A 26,616-nucleotide genomic window follows, 5' to 3' on the forward strand; every position below is an offset into this window, starting at 1 on the left:
AGGCACACAATTAGTTCGGGAGCCTCTCTCTGATGTCCAAGTTTGAAATACTCAAAGAATGCATGTAATTCAATTGAATTACTTACATATCTTTAAGACACTGCTTGGGGATTGATAGCAATGAAGGAGCCTGTTGGCCTTATGGGGGGGCCCACATTTGACAATTCCTGTCACAGGCACCAAATTGGTAGTCACATGCATTACAGAGCTCTGCAAAGAAGTAGTAATCCACTTCCTGCTTCTCCTGAATCATGTTAAATCTCTCCTCTCTTTCCTACTGTGTGTTCTGTTGGTTGTTTCGCTAATATAATTTACAAGTAACAGAGAATGGCTCATATTAATATTTTAAGAGGATCCATGTGGACCTCACTGGGCTAAATTTTGGAGCAGGGTTGGGTGTTGGTATGGCTCTTGGACATTACATAGAATCACAGAAATGTAGGGCTAGAGGGGATCTTAAGAGGTAATCTAGCCTATGGCCCTGAACTGAGGCAGAACTAAGTACACCTAGACCATCCCTGATGGGACTTTGTCCAACCTGTTCTTTAAAATCTCCAATGATGGGGATTCCACAACCTCCCTTAGTAACATAATCCAGCATTTAACTAACCTTATAGTTAAGTTTTTCCCAATATCAAACCTAAACTTCCCCAGCTGCAGATTAAACCCATTACTTCCTATCCTACCTTCAACAGACAGAACAGATCACAATCCTATTTATAAAAGCCACTGACATATTTGAAGGCTTATCAGGTCCCAGCACTGTCTTCTTTTCTCAAGACTGAACATACCCAGTTTAACCTTTCCTCATAAAAGGTTTGGAAAACCTAACCTATCACTGATGACTCATATTCAATTTGTGATCCACTATAACCCACAGGTCCTTTTCAGTAGTATTACCATCTACCAGTTATTTCCCATTTTTGTAGTTGTCCATCTGATTTTTCCTTCCTAAGTGCAGTACTTATGTATATGCAGTCAATTTCTTAAATTTACTCAAGAATAAGCCACTTATTTAGCCACTTTATTTTCTGACAATGTCTATTTTTTTTTAAAAAAAAAAACTTTTGTAAGCAAACAGTGCTCTCGTTCAACTTCTCACAGTGAGCAGTAATTTCCTTATTGGACCTTGTGTGTGTCTAGAGGTCAGTGTTTTAAAGAAGGTCATTAACTACTTATCAGTATGAAATTGGCATGAGAATTAAGTAAGGTTACAATGTTTAAACATTAATATAAAGTATTCTGTCCAATAGGATTAGGAGTCTGTTTTCTATTTTCTGTGTCAGAATCAAACTACTCAGAGAAAAATGCATTCAACAACTCTACTGTTTGGAGATTTGTGACCACGGATACCTCCCCTCATCTCTTTCATTAGACCTCATGGATTTACTCCACAGGTGAGTTGGTGAGTTCTCTGAATGATTGTCAAAAGGGAAAACAACCCATGATATTAGGCTATGACTGTCACATAGCATTTTTGAACAGTGCTACAAATTGCATAACAAAGTGTTCTGTTTGTAATATCTCAATCAACTACCATAATACAATTATACTATTAGAGAAAGTTAGTTTTAATATCTGAATTTGATTTAAAGTGAATGAGGTTTGCCATCTGAAATATTTAGGCATATTTCTACCTATTCAGCTGTACAAGCCTGTGTGTTCTTGCTTTAAGATCATTTGATGTTTTCTTGAACAAGCTACTGATGAGAAAAAGCCTTTGCAAAACTTGGTTTTGGTAATAAGCCAATCAACTCTTTGGCACCAAGAAAAGTCAGCAATAATGAGCAGGTTGGCAAAGCTCACTAAGTATTTAGTATGATAAGGAAGAGCTAAGCAAACTTAAGATGCCCATGCCAGAAAGTGGACTTTACACAAGCACTCAAGTAGAGATGGAACATAGACAGAATCATGTTTTAAGCATGTGAATGTTCAAACACTGGCAGCCCAAATTAAGTAAAAACTAATTTTCATCTTTCCTAAAATGTTTATAGTCCTCTTCTACAATAAAAACAGAAGGGTACTCTGTACTGCTGATGCCTTTGGTAGATCATGAAACAAATCTAAGAAGATGTGTCACACCTTAAGGTCGTTGGGGACACAGACAACTAGTGAAAACCCTCACAATTTTGCCCTACAGAGACTACCATTTGGTAGGCTTAGTGAGGAAGGGGAGAGAAAGAGGAGAAGAAAAGAAACTGAGCCAGGGAATTGCGTTTGTTTAGTTTGGAAAAGACGACAAGGGACATGACAGCAATTTTTGAAGTATGTAAAACGCTATTACAAGGAGGAGGAAGAAAAATTTTTGTTCTTAACCTCAGAGGATAGGATCAGAAGCAATGGGCTTAAATTGCAGCACGGGAGGTTTAGGTTGGACATTAGGAAAAACTTCCCAACTGTTAGGATGGTTACGTGCCGGAATAAATTGTCTAGGGAGGCTGTGGAATCTCCATCATTGGAGATTTTTAAGAGCAGGTTAAACAAACACCTGTCAGGAATCGTCTAGATACTGAGTCCTGCCACAAGTGCAGACGACTGGACTAGATGACCTCTCGAAGTCCCTTCCAGTTCTATGATATGCAGATAGCAATGTGGATAGGGAAAACATGGAGTTTCAATAAGTTTTACTACAAGAACTACTCAACTAGCTGCAGTGAAGCCTATAAACCCAACACATGCACTGGGGCTACAAGAGCCTGGTGATCCTCTGCATAATACTGCTTGACTTCACAGTGCTTTGCCCCTTGGAACCTACCCATTCTGCTGGCTTCTTTTATGATGCTCAAGAAGCAAAGTGGGCAGGAGAACAAATGAGTTCTGAATCTCTGTCTACCTCAACTGGCTCTAATAGCTCAACAAAATTCCCATACCTGTTTGTATTGCTGTTATTTCAGTGATACTCATACATAAAGATAAATGGTAGATACAAGGTGACAGCAACTTATTAAGAGAAACAGTGGCAAATGAAATTCCTACTATTTTCCATCTAGAAGGAAATTATGGACTGAGGAATTTTAGAAGAGACAGTAGCAACCCTTTCAATGTCTGTTTATTGTGCCAACAGGCAAACCTTACAATGAGGTGATTCCAATAACACTTACCTATTTGTACTTGTTCTGGCTGGCTAAGTGACACAAATGCTGATGTATCATCAATCCAAGATACCAGAATGTTACCTAAAAATGCAGATAAAACACAGAATCATCACAACAGTTACGACATTTCCCACAATCTAACAGGTTCATTCCAAGTAGTGATGTGCCCTGGGATGGATAAAATCACTTGCCCTCTAGTAACCAGAGCTTGAGATGATTACGTCCACTTGGATCTTACTGTAATACGTACGCCTCACATACGTGAGCCCAAAATCTTTTAAACCATGAGTGGACTTGAAGCACTGAGCATCCTCAACCTCCACTCATTTCCTTCAGCAATATAGGCATACAAGTAGAAGACTCAGTTACAAGTGGGGAAGGAAGGTGGTCATAGCATCCACGTGGACAAAAGCATCTCTAAACCACTCCACTTACTGTAAATTAGGTAACCTCTGCAAGCATTTGTCCACCTATTAGTGGCTGACCAGCAGTTAACTCAAGGAGCTGGGTGATAAGACTCCTATCTAAAAAACAACTAAGACAGACCTGCCTAATCTGATCTAGAAGCTCCTACAATGGAGTAATGACTGGTAAATAGATGAGCAAAACTGTAAGTAATTGCTCTACTTCTCAGAAATAGAGATTCTCCTAAAATGAGCCACAAAAGTACATGCATTAGCTTGAAAAGGGAGGATTATTTTTCTCAATATGTAAGAAACTTAAATACCATCTGAAACCTACTTTGAGAGTGTCTAGGTGGCATCCATTCCTTGGATTTATTAGCAAAAGCTACCACAACCCTGCAAGAGTTTCAGAACGACTGTTTTAAACAATGTTATTAGAGCCTTGTCCTCTTATTTGTGTATATAAAACTTAGTGTCTGTGGGAGAGTCAAGCAGCTTGGGAAAAATACTGGCAGATGTATAAACTAACTTAAAAGATAATCTGATTTTTTTTGGTAAAAGCTACAGGTACAGCCTAATTATAACTCTGTCCTTATGGAATACAGCATATAGGGCAGGGGGCCATCACCAAAGCCTGTTTTTCATTTCATTGTGAGCTAAAGTGATAGCCACTAAAAATGTTGCTTACAGAGAGATGATATATATAGCAAATACGATGAAAGATTCAAAAGAAGGGTCCATTAAAAACAGCAGCAGCAGCACATTAAAATCCCAGGTGAAATAAAGAGCTATTGGGTTGATTTAATAAAGAATGCACCATTCTCACAAAATAAACTGCTTCAGGATATAAGGGGAAATATCTTCCACCCCTCTGTTTATATAATGCATCGCCATCATGTTGTCTCTGTTAGGATCTTGGTAGTGCTGTCCCAAAGGAGCGGTAAGAAAGCCTTACAGACTAGACAAACAGTTCCGAGTAGAAACACATTTGTGTAATTGACTTTGTCCAAAACCATAGACCTGAACCTGACAGTTGTTTCAGGCCATTCTACCCTAGAAAATTTTTTACTGGCATAGCTATACCAGCAAACCCTCCTATTGTAGACACAGTTTATACTATCATAAGAGTGCTTCTGCCAGCCTAGCTCAATTTACTACTACAAATCCAATTCCAAAGTAGGTCTTGAGGCATGCAACTAAAAACAGCAAAATATAGCATGCCCAGACAAAGTTTGTCTCAATTAAATCTCAACCACAAATTAAAGATCTTCTCACATCATTACTGATATAAACTCTCATTCCAAGTGCAAGTTAGTTTAATAATTTTCGCTTTCCATCCTATTCAGATAGGTTACAGAATGCTTTTTGAAGCTTAATCAGAGAATAAAGTGATGCTCTTTTTTGCTATGATTAAACATCCTGAGCTTTTTACTCTTTAGTTTGCAAGTTAAGTACTGCACCTCTGAGTGGGTCAGGTGTTCATGATGTAAATTACAATAAATCTGAAGACCCCCAAGAAACATAATTGATTCAATATGGTTTCTGATAGCCCCAAACTGAATAACTGTTTCTAGTTCAGGACTTTCATAACAGAAAGCTCAATCATCCTGTAAATGAAGTTTATCACTTAAGCACAAGTTCTCTGAAATTATGTTTATACTACATTGCATTTCAAGAGGTTCAATATTCTCTATTATTCTAACAGTCTACAAAGTTTAGGAATGTGGATTCCTGCCATCCTGTGGGGAAGATTCAGTACAGTGGGGAGAATTATGCTACTAGCCTTTGCAAGTGGCATAGCAGTTCTTTGAGTATAAGAATTCAGAGTCAGGCAAAAAAGAGTAGAGAGGAGTCCACAATATGCATCTGGTAATGATCTGTTAACCTCACACTAGCCAGAAGAAACCTTTTCCTGGCCTGCTCCAAACATATCTTAAAACAGTTTACTGTACTGATGTCATGCAGTATTTTTTTTCAGTTTGATTTAATTATGATGAATCCATATTAACTTATTTCATTGGCATCCAGTTGTATGGTCATGTCACATATTTCAAGTCTACTTGCATTTGCCACTCCACAGTACTACCCTTCATTACTGGATTCTGACCCAACTGGTACTCATTTTCCTTGATACTTGCTCATTTCACCATTTTTAATCCATCAGTACAAGGGATGTTAAGAGATAACAGGTTAAATATTATTTTGAGGCATGAACATAAAAACCTGCAATCCAAAGTGTGTGAACCTCAAAAGGAATTATTTTGCAATTCCTCATGCTGATCAAAGAGTCCATGCAAAAGAAGTTTTTCATATTTAAGCTGACCTTTGATTAAGAGTATGTTAACTGACGAGAAATAGGCTCACAGAAGCAGGAGAGAATAGTAAGCTAGGTCATCCAGCACATCTGGTAAGCATTCTCAATAAATTTTATAAATATTGTATATTTCACGAGTATGGTGAAAGGATAATAGATGTCTGAAAAACAGACACAGCTGTGCTGCAAGTACAGTATTTAGCAAAAAACACAGCTGGATGCCAACTTACATACTGCAATACCAAGCCAAATATTTGACATTCACTAGAGTACAGAACACTAGCAGGAGAGGGTTGAGCCAGGAAAAGTTCTCAGTTTTGAGACATCTAATACAGGCCAACAGTCTTCTACAATCTAAGAAGTGACATTTTAGCTTAGCCTACAAGGTCACAAGTTGTCAAACAGATTTTTTTCCCCCCACTAAAAAAAAAGTTTACAGCTTAACTTTTAAGTGTTATTAAAATTTATTTTATTCAAATGTCAGGAGAGAAGACTTAAATCTGTCATTTCTGAGGAAAAGTTGCCATGTTAATATTTGGTCTCAATATTTTAGTTTTTAAATTTATTTTCCTTAAATTAAAATTGTGTGACAACCCAAAACATGGGAATCATCTTTTTGGACAGAACATTGCACTATAATGCCGAAGTCAGTGGTCCCAACCTTTTCACTTGGCAGGCGCTAGACGAAGGACTGGGGCGGCGGTGGAGCATCTGCGGAAATGCCGCCAAATTTCAGCAGCATTTTGGAGGCGGCGCCTCTCGATGACGTCACTCGCCGCCACCAAGTGACATCATCGAGAGGCGTCGCTGCCGAAATGCTGCAGAAATTTGGCGGCATTTCGGTGAATGCTCCACCGCCGGCCAGGACGTGGACACATTTAGATGCCCCTGTGGGCGCCATGGCGCCTGCGGGCACCGCTTTGGGGACCCCTGGCCTAAGTGAATTATACATTATTCAAACAATATGTATGGAAGAATATGCTAAGACTCTCCCTGTTTTCATATTAAAGATTGGCTGAGTACTATATAGGTCACCCTGAAGCTGCAAGCAACTTCTGGACACCTGCACCCAGGACAGTGGAAACAGTTTAAGTCTTTATCTTGTGAGCAGGGGGTTAGTGCAGGTACTTGTACAGCATTTGTCGGCTAACTTAACTGAGAACAGTTAATAGAAACTATACATTTCAACTTTCTGGCTGGAGGACAGAGTGCAAAGATAGCAAGAATACCTAGAGGAGATGGTCAAGGAATCTATCTTCAGTTGGGAATGGAAAGGCCAGAAATGCTCAGAGCAGAAACAGAATGGAAAAAACTTTCAGAGTGACCCGTATAACCTTTCCTAAAATTTCTTCAATACATGCTGAATTCCTCCAGAGTATATGGGAGGTATTTGGTACATATTACTATACTAGAAGCATTAAAAAAAAAAAAAAAAAAAAGCCTGGGCAGTTCACCTTAAAATATCATTTTTATTTTTAAAATGCAAACGTATAAAGATAGATTAAATATTAACTTTATGACAGACATTGAAATACTATCATAATTAGTAAACCTTGAAGACAAATGCTCAAGCAACAGGTGTTACAACCAAGCAATGTGGAATATGAAGTCTAGGTGTGCTGGCGTAAATAAGATTTTTCAATATATGTTTCAAATATTGGTTTAAAGTGACTTTAAGAAGTCAAAATCTTATCTATGTACCATCTGAATTATTAAAACTGAATTTTAAAAAATCCAGTGTTTGTGCATTTCACATTTTGAACATCACCAAGCTTAGACAATGAAAACAGATTAGCATCCATTTTTCCTCCCCAACTAAATGATTCTCTTGCACTAGCAAAATGCTATGTTTAGTCTGATTAAGTCCAACTCACTCATTATGGTGAATTTAAAAATATAAGAAAGAAAAAGAGTTTGGTAATAGTTTGACAATACTTTGAGTCTAAGTTACCTATAATTAGCAAGGACTAAACAAAGGCTATGAATTTAGCATAAAACCTTGGTTAAGTACTATCACATTTGTCATCTAATGACAATGTTGAATATTTAATAGCATTTCAAGAGTTTAAAGAGGTAAAAATAATGTTTTAAGGGATTTCACAGTCCTGTGCCAAGATTTCTTTAGTTCTGACCAGCACTCGTTATGAAAGTTTTAAAAATCTCATTTAGCCAGGGTAAGAAAACTCGTTAAAAAAATGCAGCATGAAACATGTTAGAATCACGACAACAAAAACAGGAGGAGTGGTAAATAATGAAGAGGATTGGTCACTGATACAGAGCAATCTAGACCACTTGGTAAACTGAGCAGAAGCAAACAATACATGTTTTAATATGGCTAAATGGAAACGTGTATACTTCCAGGAACAAAGATGAGGAGGTTACTCACCTGTTCAGTAAAAAACGGTTACTCACTTTCTCGTAACCGTTGTTCTTCGAGATGTGTTGTTCACGTCCATTCCAACCAGATGCGTGCTCGCCACATGCACGCCAGTCAAAAGATTTTTCCCTTAGCAGCGTCCGTAGGGTCAGCCTGCATGCCCCCTGGAGTGGCACCTTCATGGCACCCAATATAGGGCCCTGCTGACCCTCCACCTGCTCAGTTCCTTCTTGTCAGCTATTCCAACAGGGGGTAGGAGACTGGGCATTAGAATGCACATGAACACCACACCTCAAACAATAACAGTTATGAGAAAGCAAGTAACCATTTTTTCTTCAAGTCATTATTCATGTCCATTTCAACCAAGTGACTCACAAGTCAAAGCTCAGGAGGTGGGGTTGGAATCATGCACTGATTGGAGCATAGCATGTCCAAAGGCCACATCATCTCTGGTCTGTTGTGTAATTGCATAGTGCGTCGTCAATGTATGTGTCAAGGACCACATAGCCACCCTGCAAATTTCCTGGGTGGGGACTTGTGCCAGGAACACCGCCAAGGAGGCCTGGGCCCTGGTAGAGTGGGTGGTAATCGGTGGGGCGGGCACCCTCGCCAGGCCGTAATACTCCCAAAGCAGGATGCGATCCACGACAAGGTGTGTTGAGAAGAGACAGGGAGACCTTTCATTCTGTCCACCACAGCCACAAAGAGTTGGATGGACTTCCGGAACGACTTAGTCCTCTCTATGTAGAAGGCTAGGGCCCTACATACTTCGAGAGTGCAGCCTGTGCTTCATATTGAAGGAGTGTGGCTTGAGATAAAATACTGAGAGGAAGATGTCCTGGCCCACATGAAACTGGGAAACAACCTTAGGGAGAAAGACCGGGTGAGGTCTGAGTTGGACCTTGTCCTTATGAAAAACTGTGTCAGGGGCCTCGGACGTGAGGGCCCTGAGCTCTGATACCCATTTAGCTGAGGTAATTGCCGCGAGGAACGTGACCTTGTACGAGAGAGAGAGCAGGAAACACGTCACCAGTGGTTCAAATGGAGGGCCCATAAGTCTGGAGTGGACTAGATGAAGGTCTCATGCTGGGACAGGCTGATGTGTCCGCAGGAAGAGCCTGTCCAGGACTTGAGAAAATGAAGGACTAGAGGATGCGTGAAGACCAAGAAGCCGTCTGTGCCCAGATGGAAGGCGGAAATGGCGGCTAAGTGGACCCTTATTGATGACAAGAACAGGTTTTGTTGTTTTAGGTGAAGGAGATAGTCCAATATGAACAGCATGGGGGTGAGCAATGGCGACTGATTGCGTTGCTCCACTCAGATAGAGAACCATTTCCACTTGGCAAGGCACGTTGCCCTGGTGGAGGGCTTTCTACTACCAAAGACGACTTGTCTGAGTTGATCCAAGCAGGACAGCTCTGCAGTGTTTAGCCACGGAGCATCCAGACCATGAGGTGGAGCGACTCTAGATTCAAGTGCCGGGGTCAGCCATGGTCCTCTGTGATCAGATCTGGGATCAGCGGTAAAGCGAGCAGTATCACTATGGACATTCCCAGGAGCAATGTGAAACAGTGCTGGTGCAGCCACACCGGCGCTATCAGTATGACTCGAGCCCAGTCCCCTGCGGATCTTGAGGAGCACCTTGTGGACAAGCAGAATTGGTGGAAAAGCATAGAGCAGGCTGCCCCCTCCCCCCACCAGGAATAGAAAGGCATCCACGATGGACCCCGGACTGACTCATGAGGGAGCAGAATAGCTGACATTTCCTGTTGCCATGAGTGGTGAACAGGTCTATCTGGGAGACCCCCAGAGACAAAAGATTGAGCTCATCACCATCCAGCCAAAGGGACCACTTGTGGCCGTGGAAGGTCTAACTGAGACTGTTCTGCACTCCTGGGAGGTATGACGCCTGCAGGTGGATCAAGTGCTCTACACAGAAGTCCCACAGCGTGAGAGCTTCCCGACACAGGGGAGAGGAGCGTGCACCTGTTTGTTGATATAGAACATCACAGAGGTGTTGTCCATGAGGACTGAGACGCATCTGCCTGCTATATGGGTTTTGAAAGCGTGGCATGCCAGGCACACCGCTTTCAGCTCTTTGACATTGATGTGCAGAGCAAGGTCTGCCTGAGACCAGAGGCCTTGAGTCCTGAAGTCCCCTAGATGAGCTCACCAGCCCAGATATGTGGTGTCCATCACCAATGAGAAAGAGGGCTGAGGGCTGGCAAAGGGCACTCCCGCACAAACCACTCAAAGGTTGAGACACCATAGGAGAGAGTCCAACACCAAGCAAGGCAGGGTTATGATGCTATCTAGAGCGTCTTGGGCTGGCCGATACACCAATACCAGCCAAGACTGGAGTGGGTGCAGTCTGAGTCTGGCGTGCTGTACCACATAAGAAGTGCACGCAGCCATGTGTACCAGCACCTTTATGCAGTTCCTTGCTGTGGTCATGGGAAACTGAGGCCCCATACAATGTCCCCTAGTAAGCAAAACCTGGCTTCCAGGAGGTACACTCTAGCTTGAGTTGAGTCTAGGACTGAGCCTATAAACTTTATTCTCTGCACCGGGGACAGAGTAGATTTAGCCTTATTTAGGAGGAGACCTAATTTGAGGAAGGTCCTCCTTATGAATTCGACCTGACCCTCCACTTGGGCTCTTGAGGGGCCCTTGATCAGCCAGTCATCGAGGTAAGGAAAAAACCTATATCTGGTGCCTATGCAGGAATGCCACAACGACTGCCATGCATTCTGTGAATAATCAGGGAGCTGTCGACAGTCTGAACGGGAAGACAGCAAACATAGTCGCCGCTGCTCATCATGAATCTGAGGTAGCGTCTGTGATGTGGGGACTATTGCGATGTGAAAATACGCGTCCTTCAAGTCGAGGGTGGCGTACCAATCTCCTTGATCCAGTGAGGGGATAATGGAGGTTAGCGAGACTATGTGAAACTCAAGTTTCTTTACAAACTGGTTGAGCTGCTGCAGGTCCAAGATAGGTCTGAGGCCCCCACTGGCCTTCAGTATGAGGAAATACCAGTAGTAAACCCCACTACCCCTTAGCTCCTGAGGAACCTTCTCCACTGCCCCCACCAAGAGGGGAGGGACTGCACTTCTTGAATTAGAAGTTGCTTGTGAGAGGGTCCCTGAAGAGGGACAAGGAAGAGGGTGGGAGGGCACAAAATTGGATGGAATATCCCCTCTCTACTGTGTGGATCACCCAGTGGTGTGAAGTAATTCGGGACCAGGCACGGTAGAAAGGGAAGAGATGGAATGAGAAGGTAAGAAGAGAAGGATCCAGAGTCTGTACTGGTGAGCCGTCCTCCAGTGCACCTTCAAAAGGGTGGCCTAGGCCCCAGCGGAGGCTTGGGCTGGTCAGAGTTTTGCCCAGAAAAGGGATGTTGCCTCCTCCTACCACTCCTGTTTCACCTACGTGGAGTGTCCTGGTGGTTCTGCGGCTGGTAAGGCCAAGGGGCAGGCTGAGGCCTAAAATGTCTGCACTGGGTAGCTGGCATATGGAGCTCCAGCCAGGGGCGGCTCCAGGCACCAGTGCAGCAAGCACGTGCCTGGGGTGGCAAGTTTCGGGGGCGGCCTGCTGGTTGCTGTGAGGGCAGTATTCAGGCAATGTTTGGTGGCATGCCTGAGGGAGGTCCGCGGGTTCCACTGCCTCGGCAGTAGGTATGCCAAAAGGCGCAGGACCGACAGATCACCTGCAGAAACGCCGCCGAATCTGCGTCCCCAGCGGACTGCCCGCAGGGATGCTGCCAAACCCCACCTGACTGCCGTGCTTGGAGTGGCAAAAAGCATAGAGCCGCCCCTGGCCCCAGCAAGCACAGAGCAGCTCTAGAGTCCTTTAAACTGTGAAGACTCCTATCTGTTTTTTCAGAGAACAGGGAGGATCCCTCGAATGGAACATCCTGAATGGTCTGCTGGACCTCATGGGGCAGTCCAGAGACCTGTAGCCAAAAGCCTCGCCTCATCACTATCCCTGTGGCCAGTGTGCGTGAGGCTGCATTCACCACATCCAGAGCTGCTTGCACAGGCGCCTGGGAAACCAACTTCCTCTCCTCCACAAGTGCAGAGAACTCCACCTGAGAGCCCTGAGGCAGGAGCTCCACGAACTTAACCATTGCCAAGTGGGTATTATGTCTGTAGCAGCTCACGATGGCCTGCTAGTTGGCTACGCAGAGCTGCAGGCCTCGGTCGAATATACGTTTCGGCCAAATAGGTCCAGCTTCTTGGCGTCCCTGTTTTTAGGGGTGGAGCCTTGGAACCCCTGGTGCTCGCTGATTGGCCGCATCGACCACCAACGAGTCTGGGGGAGGGTGGGTATAAAGGTGTTCATACCCCTTCGAGCAGCACTACCTCGTACTGTCTGTTCTCTTTGTTGTAGGGGCCAGAGAAGCAGAGGACATGTCCAAAAATCTGTGGCAGACAACTACTGTTTTTATCAGTGGCAGAGCAACCCTGGATGGGTTGGAGGGAGCAAGGATGTCCAAAACAGGGTCCAAATCCCCCTCCACCTCCTCGTCCTGTATCCTCAGGCTTTGAGCCGCCCATCTCATTAGCTGCTGGAGAACACAGTTGTTCTTGAGAGCTGAGGCCGTCCACGTCCCTGTGACCGCTTGATCAGTCAAAGACGAGAATGAGTAGCTACCCTCGGCCCCTCTGGGGTCCCTCAGCACATGGTACTCGAGCTGTGGTACCAGTGCTGATGGGGGATTCAGCACTGGAGCTGATAAATCTGGCGGTGCTGAACCCAACGGTGCCAGAGGGGGTTGAAGCTGGAGCCCCTGACAGTGCTGTTGCCTGGAGACATGGTGCCAGAGTGGTCTGTGCCAGCAGTGACGCTCCTTTGGATGACTGTGGTGCTGGCGCTGTCTGTGGCATGAAAGACGCGAAGACACCGGAACAGTCCTGGATCGCGGACCATGGACTTAGCCCTGGCTCTGGCAGTAAGACCAGGGTGTCCAGAAGGGCCATTGAGCAGATGGCTGCCACTGCTGCTGCCACGGTGCCGGGTATGGCTGGTGACTCTGTCGAGACCTGGACCTCCTGCTCCACGATCTGCTGGAGCGATAAGAGACTACAGTCTCCGAGCAGGAGGACCACAGAGGAGCAGTACCCTGGGTTGGTGGCGAGTGATGCCGCAAAGCCAGGGAACGGTGTGGCCCTTCAGTCTGCGCAAGGGATGCCAGTGATGGAGAATGGCAGGTCATCATAGCTGGCTTGCCCCTGGAGTGGAACGAGGGGCACGTGGTCACTGGCGACTTGTCCGTCCTCTGTGGGGAGGACGGCACTGGGAGGCACATCTGGTCTGTGGCCACCTCAAACGCCTCTGTATGTCCCCTTGGCAGTCTGGGGATCAAGGAGAGTTCAGACTCAACTGGATCCCGGCTGGAGCAGGAGCCGACGAGACGCTGGGCGGAAGCAAGGAGGAGCGGATCTGGCCTGACACACTCGTGGACAGTGCAGACCCCTTAGTTTTTGAGAGGAGTGATGGACCCCGCACCAGCCGCCTCTTCTTTACCAGCACCGGAGATGGAGAGCGGTACCATGCTGAGGCCGACTTCTTATGGCCCAAGCCGTGAGGGTGCCAGGGGGCCTTAGAGTCCTTAGTTGGGGCAGTTTTGCACACCGATGAGGACATGCTCAGGGCCAGTTCAGTGGGTCCCAGATCGGAGTGTGCCTTCAACGACACCTCCATCAACAGAAGTTGGCGTCTCTGTTCCTGGTCTTTGAGGGTTCTGAGACGGAAACGCTTGCAGATATGGCACTTCTTCTGGTGACTCTCACCAAGGCACTGCAAGCAGGAAGAGCGAGGATCACTCTTGAGCATAAACCTGCCACAGGCCTCACAGAGCTTAAATCCTGGAGACCCAGGCACCAACTAATATAACTATAAAGAAAGACTATAACTAATTGAGAAACTATATACACAATATGCTATCAGATACTGCTAAATCGCTTGCTACCGGAGTGAGCAAAGTTCCAGCTAGTTGTCACCAACAGTAAGAAGGAACTGAGGAGGTGGAGGGTCAGCAGGGCCCTATATTGGCACCATGAGGGTGCCACTCTGGGGGGCGCCCAGGCCGACCAAATGGACACTAAGGGAAAAGCACAGTCCTGGTTGGAATGGACATGATCGGTCAACTGACATTCTTCGAGATGAGCGTCCCCGTGAGTGCTCCACTTCAGGTGTTGGTGCACCCCTACGCCTTAGCTCGGAGATTTTTACAGCAGTACTCGCACAGGCCGCACACATATGGTGCCTCTCTCACATGCCAACTGTGCCTCAATAGCACGCACATGGCCCAGGCTCCTCAGTTCCTTCTCTACAACCGAGACCGTTCCAAACTCCAAAGTAGAGGGCAGAAGGGTGGGTAGCAGAGCACAGGGACACTCATCTCAAAGAACGTCAGTTACTGCATATGTCAGTAACTTCCTCTTTGAGACAGAGATGTCCCTATAGGTGCTCCACTCCAGGTGACTGAAAAGCAGTATCTCCTAAGAAGGAAAGGACTTCGGGTCTGGTTAGAAAGCTGCAGACAGCACAGCTCAGCCCATTTGAATGTTGGTCGGGGTCCCTGAATAAGAGCATAATGCTTAGCAAAATATATGCTCCAACCCCCTGGTGGCGGCTTTGAAAATAATCTGTGAGGAGAATGTTATGTAAGAATGCCACAAACATTGACATCAATCTGGTGGAGTGGGCCCTAACAGAAGTTGGAGGATTCATCTTCTTTAGTGGTAGCATAGGCAGATGCAGTTTGCTATCCAACTGGATATTCTCTGGATAGAAATGGATTTGCCTTTGGATTGTTCTGTGACTGAAATGAAAAGTTTAGGGGAAGCCCTAAAGGGCTTAGTTCTATCCAAATAAAAGGACAATGCTCTGAGCACCTTGAGTATGTGCATTGCTGCTTCAAAAGTGTTCATATGTGGTTTAGGAAAGAAGGTTGGTAGATGGATGAGTTCATTGAGGTGGAAACAGCAATGCACCTTCTGGAGAAATTTGGGATGCATTCGAAGCTCAACTTTGTTGTTAAAAAACAGTATACGGTGGGTCAGCCATAAGCACTCCAAGTTCTCCTACATGCCTGGCAGATGCAATGGCAACTAAAAATGCAGTTTTCATGGATAGATGTAGGAAGCAGCATATTGTAAGTAACTCAAAGGGATGGTGCATCAAGCATGTGAAGACTAAGTGCAGGTCCCAAGGTTGAGTGCATCATCTAATGTCTGGGTATAGGGTCTGGAGGCCCTTGAGGAATCGCTTTGTGATGGGGTGTGCAAAGATAGTACTGATCTTACTGTGAAATGCCATAACTGCTGGTAGATGCACCTTTATGGAGATAAAGGAGAGCCCAGATAGTTTAGTATTAATGAAAGAGGGGAGGAAGCAGGAGCTGTTTCCTTGGCAGAGCACCAGTGAGTGAACCTAGTCCACTTATGGAGATGGTATGTGTGGATTGTTTTCCACCTATGTAACAGTACTCTTTGTACCTGTTCAGAGCAGTCAAGTTCCTCATTAGAGAACCATTGAGAAGCCATGCTTTGGGGTGCAGCACCATTACGTTGGGGTAGTATAGTTGATCCATGTTGTGATAACAGGTTGGAGGGGGGTAAAAGAGTGGAATCGGCGGACAAATTGACATCCTGTTACAAATAGGTATCACACCCGTCTGGGCCCACGTAGGGGCCATTAGCATGACCCTGGCCCTCTCTGCTTGTATTTTTTTTGTAATACCCTGTGAAGAAGTGGTATCAGGAGGAATGAGTATAGGAAATTGTTGCTCCATTTGATGATGAACGCATCTCCCATTGAGTGCTTTCCTAGGCCTGCTCTAGAGCAGAATTCCAGGCATTTCTTGTTGGTTGAGGTTGCAAAAAGATCCAGTTGCAGGTAGCCCCATATTTTGAATATGTTGTGTAGGATGATATCATTTATCTCCCATTCATAATCTAGGGGGAAAGATCCGCTGAGCTCATCTGCAGTGGTGTTTAATGAACCAGGTAGGTAGGAGGCTGAAATTTGGATATTGTGTTGGAGGCATCAATCCCAAAGTTTCATAGCCTCTGTGCAGAGCAAGAGGGAACAAGCTCCCCTCTTGTCTGTTTACATAAAACATGCAGGCGATGTTGTCGGTCACGATCCTGATGTGTTAGTTCTGGATGCATTGGAGAAATTGGAGGCAGGCATCACGGACCGCTTGGAGCTCTAAAAGATTTACGTGTAGTGAGGTTTCTGTAGGGGACCAGAGTTCCTGAGTGGTGTGCTGTGCCATGTGTGCCCCCTAGCCTGTGAGGAAAACATCCATGGTAACTATGACGGAGGGGGACTCCTGCATGAATGGGACTCTGGAGCAGAGGTTGTCTGGAAGAGTCCACCATGGGAGTGAGTCCTTGACTTTGTTAGGTATGGCTAAAGTCTGTTTAGACCATGCACATTTGGTCGTTAGACAGTGGTCATCCAACCCTGTAGGCACCGCATGCAGTGGCATGCATACTTGACCACAAAAGTGCAAGAGGCCATATGTCCAAGAAGTTGCAGAAAGTCACAGTGACCTGCAGACTGTTCTGCAACTTGGTGACAAGATTCTTTATGGCGTTGAATCTTTAGGATGGGAGTGATGCAAGTCCGGTTATGGAATTGAGGTGAATGCCCATGAACTCTAGTCGTTCAGTAGGAGTTAATGTGGATTTGTTTTTGTTTATTTGTAGGCCAAGACCCTGGAAGCATTCAATGGTCATCTGCATGGCTTGGATGGCCTCCTCATGAGTCTGCACCTTGAGCAGACAATCATCCAGGTAAGGAAAAGTTATGACTCCTTTTTTGCATAAGTGCACCATTGCCACTACGAGAATCTTGGAAAAGATGCAGGGTGCTGCTGAGAAGCCAAAGGGCAGTGAGAATAAACATCCTTTCCCCTGTGTGGATCAGGCACTGTCTCCACTGCTCCTAGTTGTTGGTGTATGGATGCCTAAGGATCTGAGCGTCGCTCTGGAATCCTTCATCGTGTGCAGCACCTCGTTGGTTTTTGCTACAAATAACTTCTCATGATCGAAGGGGAAAACCTCTACAGTGTTTTGTATCTCACATGGGAAAGAAGAAGAGGCAAACTATGAAGCTTGACATATCACTACAACCATCACCGTGGACCTGGCAGCTGGGTCTGCATCATCAAGGGCAGCCTGCAGTGCCATATGGGAAATAATCTGCCTTTCAGAGATCACTGCTTTGAATTGTTGTCTCTTGTCCTCTGGGATGTCATTAAAAAAATCCATAAGTTTCCCGTAATTTCTGTGATCCTATTTGGCCACTAGGGCTGCGTAGTTTGCCACTCCAAATTGTAGCACAGATGATGCATAAACTTTGTGGCCAAGTAGGTCCATTATTTTGCTGTCCTTGTCACAGGGAGTGGACTGGAAACGCTGCTGTTCTTTTGGTTGGCTGCTTCTACCACCAGTGAATTTGGTGCTAGGTGTGTGAAAAGGAATTCTGAACCCCTGGAGGGGACACGGTATTTCCGGTCTGCCCTTTTGCAGGTAGGAGGTATGGTGGCTGGGGTTTGCCAGATATTCTTGGCAGGCTCCACAATGTCTCCATTAATAAGCAGAGTGATCTTGGATGAGGTCCAAGGTTGTAATATTGTAATGCTGAGTCTCCGACATCTCCTCCAGAATTATCTTGAGCTCATTAGCCACTCTTTAGAAGAGGTCCTGAAAATGAAGAAAATCATCATCAGCTGTAGTTGGAGGTGAGGACATAATAGCCTCATCCAGTGAAGAGGATGAACTATTATTATTTGAGGTTTCAGGTGCCTCCTCATCTGTGTGCACTGCTGCAGGTTGCTCTTGTGAATCCATTACAAAAGTGTGCACAGGTACAGGAGAAAATCTAGTGTCCCAGCTACTGTGATGCCTGCTGTAGGACCCCACAAGTTCCAGTAATGCCATTGTCCATGGAAGGGCCTGGGCGGTCTCATCCACAGGTGTCCATACCAGGGTGTAAGTCCCTGGAATATGAGGACTTCAATCTTCTTGGTCCAATGCTAGCAGGAGAATGAAGGGGGGAGGAATGGTGTGGTGAAAAAACTCCCTCCACTTCATTGTCCTCATCACAAGAAAAGTGACAGGGAATAGGGGATAGCTGTCGGTGCCGTGCTGATGGTTCTTCTGAGAGATCAGTACCAAGTAATGGGGAATCTGGAGTTGGCGAGACTAGCAAATAGCTGGAATGAATAAATTGTGGTACCGAGGTAGAAGGAGCTGGAATATATTGCGCTGGATACGGCGGCGGCGGCGCCGGCATAGGGTTGGCCAGTGCCAACTGGTGCGGCGCAGTATGTGGAGTCATAGATGGTTGAGGTGTCGGTACCAGGACAACAACCATATTTATGTGCAGCACAGGCAGGCTCAGCTGAGTTGGCACCGAGTCCTTTGCAGTGCTATGCAGTGCCATATTAGAAAAAGCAGGCAACTTTAAACCTGTAGCCTCATTACCAGAGAGGTGTGTACCGGCAGCAGCTGGGGTACGGACGGTGCCAGAGTTGCCCAGAGCATCGTATGTGCTTAGCCGTGGAGCGGTCGGCATTGACAACACAGACTTGGTCGGAGACTGTTTGGATGCTGGCTTGTCTCCATGTTGTGATGAAGCTGGCTGTTTTTTTTGTCCTTAGTGGACTTAAGCAGGCTTTGTCTTGAGTAGGACTCCTGACCTGGGTCAGAGGCAGCTCCATTAGAAGATTCAGGTCTCTATCCTTTCATACCCTAGCCTTCAGTTTACTGCAGGGGGGATGTGGGACTCCCCCAAAACAGAGAACACATTGAGAATGGCCATCAGAGATATGGATGGCCTCTCTCACGGAGTGCATCTCTTAAAAGCTGGCGAGCCAGGCATAGTATAAACTAACAGAGAAAAACTGGGAAGGGGATTTGTTTGTTTAAGAATGGGGAAATGAAACTTAGCTGACTAAAAAAACTAGGTAAACTGTATAAAAAACTATTTATCTAAAGCAAAAAAATAATTGAGCAAGACTGCTGAGCTCCATCTCAGGTGATGGACAGCAGAGAAGGAATTGAGGAGCCTGGGCTGTGCACTATTGAGGCACAGCTGGCACATGGGGCAGGCACCACGCGTGCGCGGCCCATGTGAGTACTGCTGTAAAAATCTCCGACTGAAAGTGCACGAACACCTGGAGCATAGCACCCACAGGGACATCTCTCGAAGAAAAAGAATGTAGGCCATATTTACAGGATGAGGGACACTATGCTGGGAAGCAGACATCCTGAAAGAGATTTGGAGGTTGGAGTAGACAATCACCCGAACGAGTTCCCAGTCTGACGCTGTGGCCAAAAGAATTAATATGATCCTGGGATGCATAAACAGGACAATCTCGAGTAGGAGTAGAGAGGTTATTTTACCTCTCCGCACTTGGCACTGGTGAGACCATTGCTGGAATACTACATCCAGTTCTGGTGCTCACAATTCAAAGAGGCTGTAGATAAATTGGAGAGAGTTCAGAAAAGAGCCACAAGAATGACAAAGGATTAGAAACATCCCTTATAGCATAAGCTAACTGGATTGAGCTTCTTGAGTCTAACGAAGGGAAGGTTAAGGGGTGACTTGATTAGAGTCTTGAAATACCTACACGGGGAACAGAAATTTAATAACGGGTTCTTTAGTTTAGCAGAGAAGCGTAACACAATTTAATGGTTGGAAATGGAAGCTAGACAAATTCATACTGAACATAAGCTTTAAATTTAATGGTGAGAGGAATTCACCACTGGAACAATTTACCAAGGTCATGGTGGAGTCTCCATCACTGAACTATTAAATCAAGTCTGGCTGTTGTTCTAAAAGATAACCTCCAGAAATTATTTTGGATGTCAGACTAGATGTTCACCATGGTTCCTCCTGGCCTTGAAATCTATGAATCTTTTTTTTAAACTTAGAAAATCTAAATCTGCTTCCTCTACTACTTTAAGTTTTGCAGAGGCTGGCTGATCCTGAAAGATTTTCAGGTGTTTCCATCAGAAACCTTGTATTGGAGCTCTTCAAAACAAGAGATTTTATTAAAAAAGAAATCAGAGACATTGTTTTTTTTTAAAAATAATGGACTGTTTAGTTGTTAGTAGTGGGATGAGATTTACTACTTCTATGACTATTATTGACTTTCTTTGGGGGCTTTTGGCAAGTCACAATCTCATTGTCCCTCAGTTTCTACCATCTGTAAAGCAGAAGTACTACTATATAACAACCCTAGGATGCTGAAAGGCTTAGATTAAAATGCTTTGAAATGCTTATCTGATAGGCTCTAAACTGAAACACTTAGCACTGATACTTTCCAAGTATCAAGTGTCCTGTTGTGTCAGTGGGATTTTACGTTACAGTTTTATAGCACCAACTACACCTGTGAACAATACTGTTCTATTTAAATTGAAAGTTTATTGCACTGTTCATAGATATGAAAGTATAACCCCTACTGGCTATAACCTATGGCTGCAACATTTGCCATTAGTAAGGCCTGGTCTACACTACAGAGTTAGGCCAACATAAGCCTTACTTCGACCTAATGCTGTAAGCATCTACACTACAATGTTATTTCTGCCGATGTAAGTCGCCCACTACACTGACTTAACTCCACCTCTGCGAGAGCCATAGCACTTAAATCAATGTACTTGGATTGAAGCAATGTCAGCGTATAAACAAATAAATAATTGGAGATATACCTATCTCCTAGAACTGGAAGGGACCTTGAAATGTCATAGAGTTTAGCCCGCTGCCTTCACTAGCAGGATCAAGCACTGATTTTTGCCCCAGATCCCTAAGTGGCCTCCTCGTATTGAACTCACAACCCTGGGTTTAACAGGCCAATGCTCAAACTACTGAGCTATCCCTCCCCTCCTGCACTGCATTACTTACATCAGACCCAGGCAGCGGGGCTCTGGCTGTCAGTCCTCCACAATGTCCTATGCTGACAGTTAAATCAGTGCAAGCGCTCCTGCTGAGGATGTGCACCACCGACAGAAGGAACTAGTGAGGACATACTAAACCAATTTCATCACTGCAGTGACTGTATGTCAACATAACTTAAATTGACTTAATTTTGTAGTGTAGACTTGCCCTAAATGTTAAAGGGAGGTATGTGAATTAGGGAGAATAAGGGTTTTGGTGGTTTCTAAGTTGATGTTTTTTCTAGTAAGAATAAAGTTCACAAGCAAAATCCTATGCTTTAGTCTCTGAGAAACTAGAAAGTAAAGTCCTGGTAAGCTACGTTCAGCAACCTGGAGTACCAGCTTCTAGAAATTTCTACAGATTTTATAGTACTCCAAATTCAGGCAGTCCGGAATACAAAGGCCCACCCAGTGGTATACTGGCAGTGCCTTATGGTAAAACTCAGGTGAAATAAAGGGAACACAGCCAGGCTCCTTGTTTGTGTTCTATATATACACACCCTAAGGCCTGGAACCTAGAGAAACAGAGGTGAACTTCTCAACTCCACATGAAAAGCAGTGCATAATTTCACCACCACAAACCTTGGGGTAGCATGAAATCTTTTGGTGTAGGATCACATTCCTACCCTCTAACGAACATTGCCATTGCATGAGCAAGACCAAGGACCACCCAAACTTACTACCATGAACTACCTCTTAGCCATATCTTCTGGATGTTGACTGAACATCCTTGTAGTTACTACAACAATTGCTTATCTGGAGCAAATGTAGTTTAAAGGAGTCAGCACCACGTGAACACTCAGCTATCTGTGGACTATTGGCAAGTGCTCTCTGAACCACAGAACATACTATGGGAACTGCTAGGCTACAGATCAGAGGAAGGAAAGCTTTAGTAGAACCCAAGGTCAAGGGAAATACATAGCTACAAGCTTAGATCTTCCAAGAAACATTCCTGGACCCCTGGGTCCTGATTTTAACTAACACATAGTGCTTTAAGAAGTGTCAAGATGATTCAAGAAGTTAACATTGATCAAATATGTTGTAGGGGTTTCACAGTAAATACCCAGTCTAGCAGCCTTGACTTTCATTTTCCTTTTAATCAATTTATATAATACCGAGTCTTAAGTTGGTCAGCTACTCATTTACAACTTATGTTGCCGTAAGTTTTATGGCTATGCTGCTTCAATAGAAAGAATTCATAACAAAGCCTGCTTTTAAAGAAAACGCTTTTGAGTAAGATGTTTGGGAGGGAAAAAAACCAAGAAGTGTGCAGTTTATCCTTTACCAAAAGTATTCTGATTTGGACTCTGAATACAAAAAAAGACAATCATTCCCTAGTTAAAAATGTTTCAAAACTACTACAAAGCCTGATGCTGAAGAGTATAAGTCATCAGAAACATTTTTCAGGAAGTATATTTTTCAAGCATTTCATTCTTAAAAAAGCAAGAAATATCAAGGCAAAAAAAAAAAAACTAGATTATACAAGTATTTCAGGAAGACAAGACAGATCATCCAGGATCTAAATATGATATATGTAACAATTTTATACACTTTCAATAGAATTCTATAAACAAATAAGTATATCTGAACACTCATGCAAAAATAATAATAAATGGAGATATACCTATCTCAGAACTGGAAGGGACCCTGAAAGGTCATTGAGTCCAGCCCCCCTGCCTTCACTAGCAGGACCAAGTACTGATTTTAGCCCAGATCCCTAAGTAGCCCCCTCAAGGACTGAACTCACAACCTTGGGTTTAGCAGGCCAATGCTCAAACCACTGAGCTATCCTTCCCCCCCAAAATGAACTCTCATTTTTTCACCCATGGGTCAATTGGCAGAGGACCAGGGAGTTTTTTGCCTTCCTTGCAGCATCTTCAAGCCACAGCAGGTAAAGTAGGAAAATGAAATATTTTGCTGAAAGGAAACCAAGACTGTTTCGTAGGCAAAGAAATTATTATTTAACAAATAGAAATTATATTTGAAGAAATGTAGCAGTAAAAAAAAAAAAAAAAAAGTGTTTAAATTTTTTTCATAAGACCAAGAATTTTCTTTTGAAGCTTCACCTTACTTTTAGCTCTTTATACATGACTAAAGGATAACCCATATTAAACACAAACTGGATATTATTTCCATAAATTGCAATACAATAGCATCCTTGTTATATTCCAGGAACACACAACTTGTAACACAGCACTGCTGCAAATATCAAGTACAAAGAGACCCGTCACTGTGCACTGGGCTCTAAGCACAGAGGACACATACCACCACCAGAACTATTTCATAACAAAGATCCCGGAAACTGCAGGAGGAGAGCTGCAAAGAAATTCTTGAAACTATGACACTCAGAACTAAAAATTAGCCATTTAGGTGCAGTTGATCATGACTTGATTGCATTTGCTATACGCAAACATAGTAAGTTCAGCAAAATATAGTTCGGCCAATTTCACAAAGCTAATACCAACTGAGTCAAATCAGAGGGGAGAATATATTTCAAAAGGAAAAACATGAATAACTGGGAAAATTTTATTAAAAAGCCATGAACAATAAAAAGCACCTGGCTTAGAGGGGAAGTTGAAAGCAGCTATAAAAAAAAAAAATCCTGGTGGGTATTTAAAGGGCCTGGTGCTCCAGCTGCTGTGGGGAGCCTCTGTTCCTTTAAACCACCGCCGGAACTCTGGCAGCAGGGCTCAGGTGGCATTTCAAAGGGCCCGGGGCTCCCCGCTGCTTTACCACATTATATCCGAATTCGTGTTATATCGGGTCGCATTCTGTCAGGGTAGAGGTGTATTGCTGTGTTGTATTCGGAAAAAGGTCAGATGTATTTATATGTGATGAGGCTATACTTTCCATTCCAATAGTATCTTAGGTGGATATTAAACAATAGCTACTAAAAGTGAGACTTTCAAGTCAGCAGGTTTGGATACCTTGCATCCAAGAATTTTAGGAGCTGGCCAAGGAGCTCTCTGGACCATTAATGCCAATTTTCATTAAGTCTTCAAATACTGTGGAAGTTCCACAGGACTGACGAAGCAAATGTTGTGACAATATTTTTAAAAAGGTAATGGGACGACCCAGGCAACAACAGGTCTATCAGCATGATACTGACCTTTGCCAAACTAAAAGAAAGGAAAATAAAAAATTAATAGTTAATAATAGAATTAAAAAAGAAAAAAAGGCGGCTAATATAATACCAATCAGAGATTTATGGAAAACAGATTGTGTAACCTGGTATGTTTTTGATTAGATTAAAAGTTCGATAAAGATAATAGTATCGATCTAATATAGACTTCTGTAAGGCATTTGACTTGGTACTGCATGATATTTTGGTTAAAAACTTGAATGACTCAAAATAAACATTAGCACAAACTAAATGGATTAAAAACTGGCTATCAGGTCTCAAAATTTTAAATAGGAAATCAGTAATTGAGTGGGTTTCCAACAGTGTCCTGAGAGGACTGGTTCTTTGCCTTATGCTATTTAACATTTCTTCCCTGTGACCTAGAATTAAAAGCCATGCCTAATAAAGTTGCCAGAGAAGACGGGGGGGGGGGGGTGGTGGTAGTAAATAACAGAGGACAGGTCGCTCACAGAGCAATCTGGATCACTTTATAAACTGGGCATAAGCAAACAATGTGCATTTCAATAAAGCCAAATGTAAGGTCATACAGCTAAGGCCTAGGCTACACTAACGGGGGGGTTCGAACTAAGATACGTAGCTGAAGTCGAAGTAGCTTAGCTCGACTTACCTGGCTGTCCTCCCAGCGGCGAGTTGACTGCCGCGGCTCCCCCGTCGACTCCGCTTACTCCTCCTGTCGAGGTGGAGTACGGGTGTCGATTAGCGGATCGATTTATTGCCTCCAGATGAGACGCGATAAATCGATCCCTGATACATCGAACACTACCCGCCAATCTGGCGGGTAGTACAGACGTACCCTAGGAATAAAGAATGCAAGCCATTCTTAAAGGATGAGGGACTCTATCTTGGGAAACAGCTACTCCGAGATAGACTTGAGAGTCATGGCAGATCGTCAGCTAAATATGAGTTCCCAGTGCAACGCTGTGGTCAAAAGGGCTAATGTGATCCATTGATGTACAAACAAGGGAATACTGAATAGGAATAAATTATCGCTGCTGTATTTGGCACTGGTGCTAGCACTGCTGGAATAGTGTGTCCAGTTATGGTGTCCACAATTCAAGAAAGATGTTGAAAAATGGGTAAGGGTTCAGAGACGAGCCACAATAATGATTAATGGATTGGAAAAACTTGTTTTATCAAAAAAACTCAAGGGGCTCAATCTATTTAGCTTATTAAACAGAAGGTTGAAGAGTAACTTGATCACAATCTCTAAATACCTATTAGGGAACAGAAATTTGACTATGAAAGGATCTTCCATTTAGCAGACAAGGTATAACAAGATCCAATGGCTGCAGGTTGACAATGGGCAGGTATAGATCGGAAATAAGGCACAATTTAAAAAAAAAAAAAAAAAATCAGTGGGAGGCAATTAGCAATTGGAATTTACCAAGGGCTGTGCAGGATTCTCCATCTCTGGAAACTTAGATCAAGATAGGATGTTTTTCTAGAACATATGTTCTAATACAAGCAGGAGTTAATTCAGGGGAGTCTTATAGTCTGTGTTATACAGATAGTCAGATTTGATCATCACAAGTGTTCCTTCTGCTTTATAATCTAACAACGAACATGAAGTTCCAAATGAAGCTTTGGATAATGAAGGTTGTGCTATATATACACACTATACATAGTGAATAAATAGTTGGTATGAAGGTTGTTCCTATTCTCCCTATTGTTCCATATTCCAAAACATCCAGACTATCATATGCAGGATACGCAGCTCTATCTTTTCAAAACACATGCAGCCAAGAACCCATGGACAAGCACACCAGGACTGAAGTATGAGCTCCATTGCACAGAACCCTGCTGAGCAGTTGCTAATAGCCCTCTGATTAATGTCTACTAGCTTTATTGAATTTCAACCTCACCAGACCAGGTCATCCCTCACCATGACTTTTACCTTCACTCCTTGCCCATCTCAATTACATCTTACCCTCTTTGCTCAAAACAACTCTACTTTTCCTCTTCCCATTTTCACATCAGAATACATAAAACTTCTGCTGGAGGCAGGGAAGGCTGACTTCTGATTTGCAATTTCCTTTCATCCAAATCCTGCACTTCTGCTGACTTCAGCTTTCATGTTGAGGATTTCAGCAACTCTACTCATTTCCTTATTCAATTCTTGGCTAGATCAATCTACTTAATCACTGTCTTGGACACTCTTAACCTTGTCTTCACCAGGCAATGCTCCTCCTCAAATATCACTCATCTACTGTATTCAGATTATTACTTTTTCCTTATTTAGTACTGTACACTTTCCCCCTCTCAGTCTCATTCCTTCCATAACCTTCAATCCACTGATTAAAGAATTCTTTGCTCCTCTTAGCCATC

The 26,616-nt window shown here is 43.8% G+C and overlaps 1 protein-coding gene across 5 annotated transcripts in view; it reads right to left on the reverse strand.

The window, feature by feature from the left end:
• The window catches only part of PARN (poly(A)-specific ribonuclease), a 139,197-nt gene that overhangs the window by 63,336 nt on the left and 49,245 nt on the right, over positions 1 to 26,616 (reverse strand). For 3 of the 5 annotated variants that reach the window (XR_012656503.1, XM_032779661.2, XM_075069266.1), the window contains exon 21: positions 3,102 to 3,176. The exons of 1 other annotated variant lie outside the window; for it this stretch is intronic. Coding sequence is in view for 3 of the 4 variants with exons in the window: in XM_032779661.2 (XP_032635552.1) it covers positions 3,102 to 3,176 (75 nt within the window). In the remaining variant the exon portion in view is untranslated. Of the gene's footprint in view, positions 1 to 3,101; positions 3,177 to 24,879; positions 25,086 to 26,616 lie in introns of those variants that run through there. One more of the 5 variants, XM_075069267.1, reaches the window with a different exon arrangement.

The sequence above is a fragment of the Chelonoidis abingdonii genome, chromosome 9 (genome assembly GCF_003597395.2).
Source record: "Chelonoidis abingdonii isolate Lonesome George chromosome 9, CheloAbing_2.0, whole genome shotgun sequence".
NCBI lineage: Eukaryota > Metazoa > Chordata > Testudines > Testudinidae > Chelonoidis > Chelonoidis abingdonii.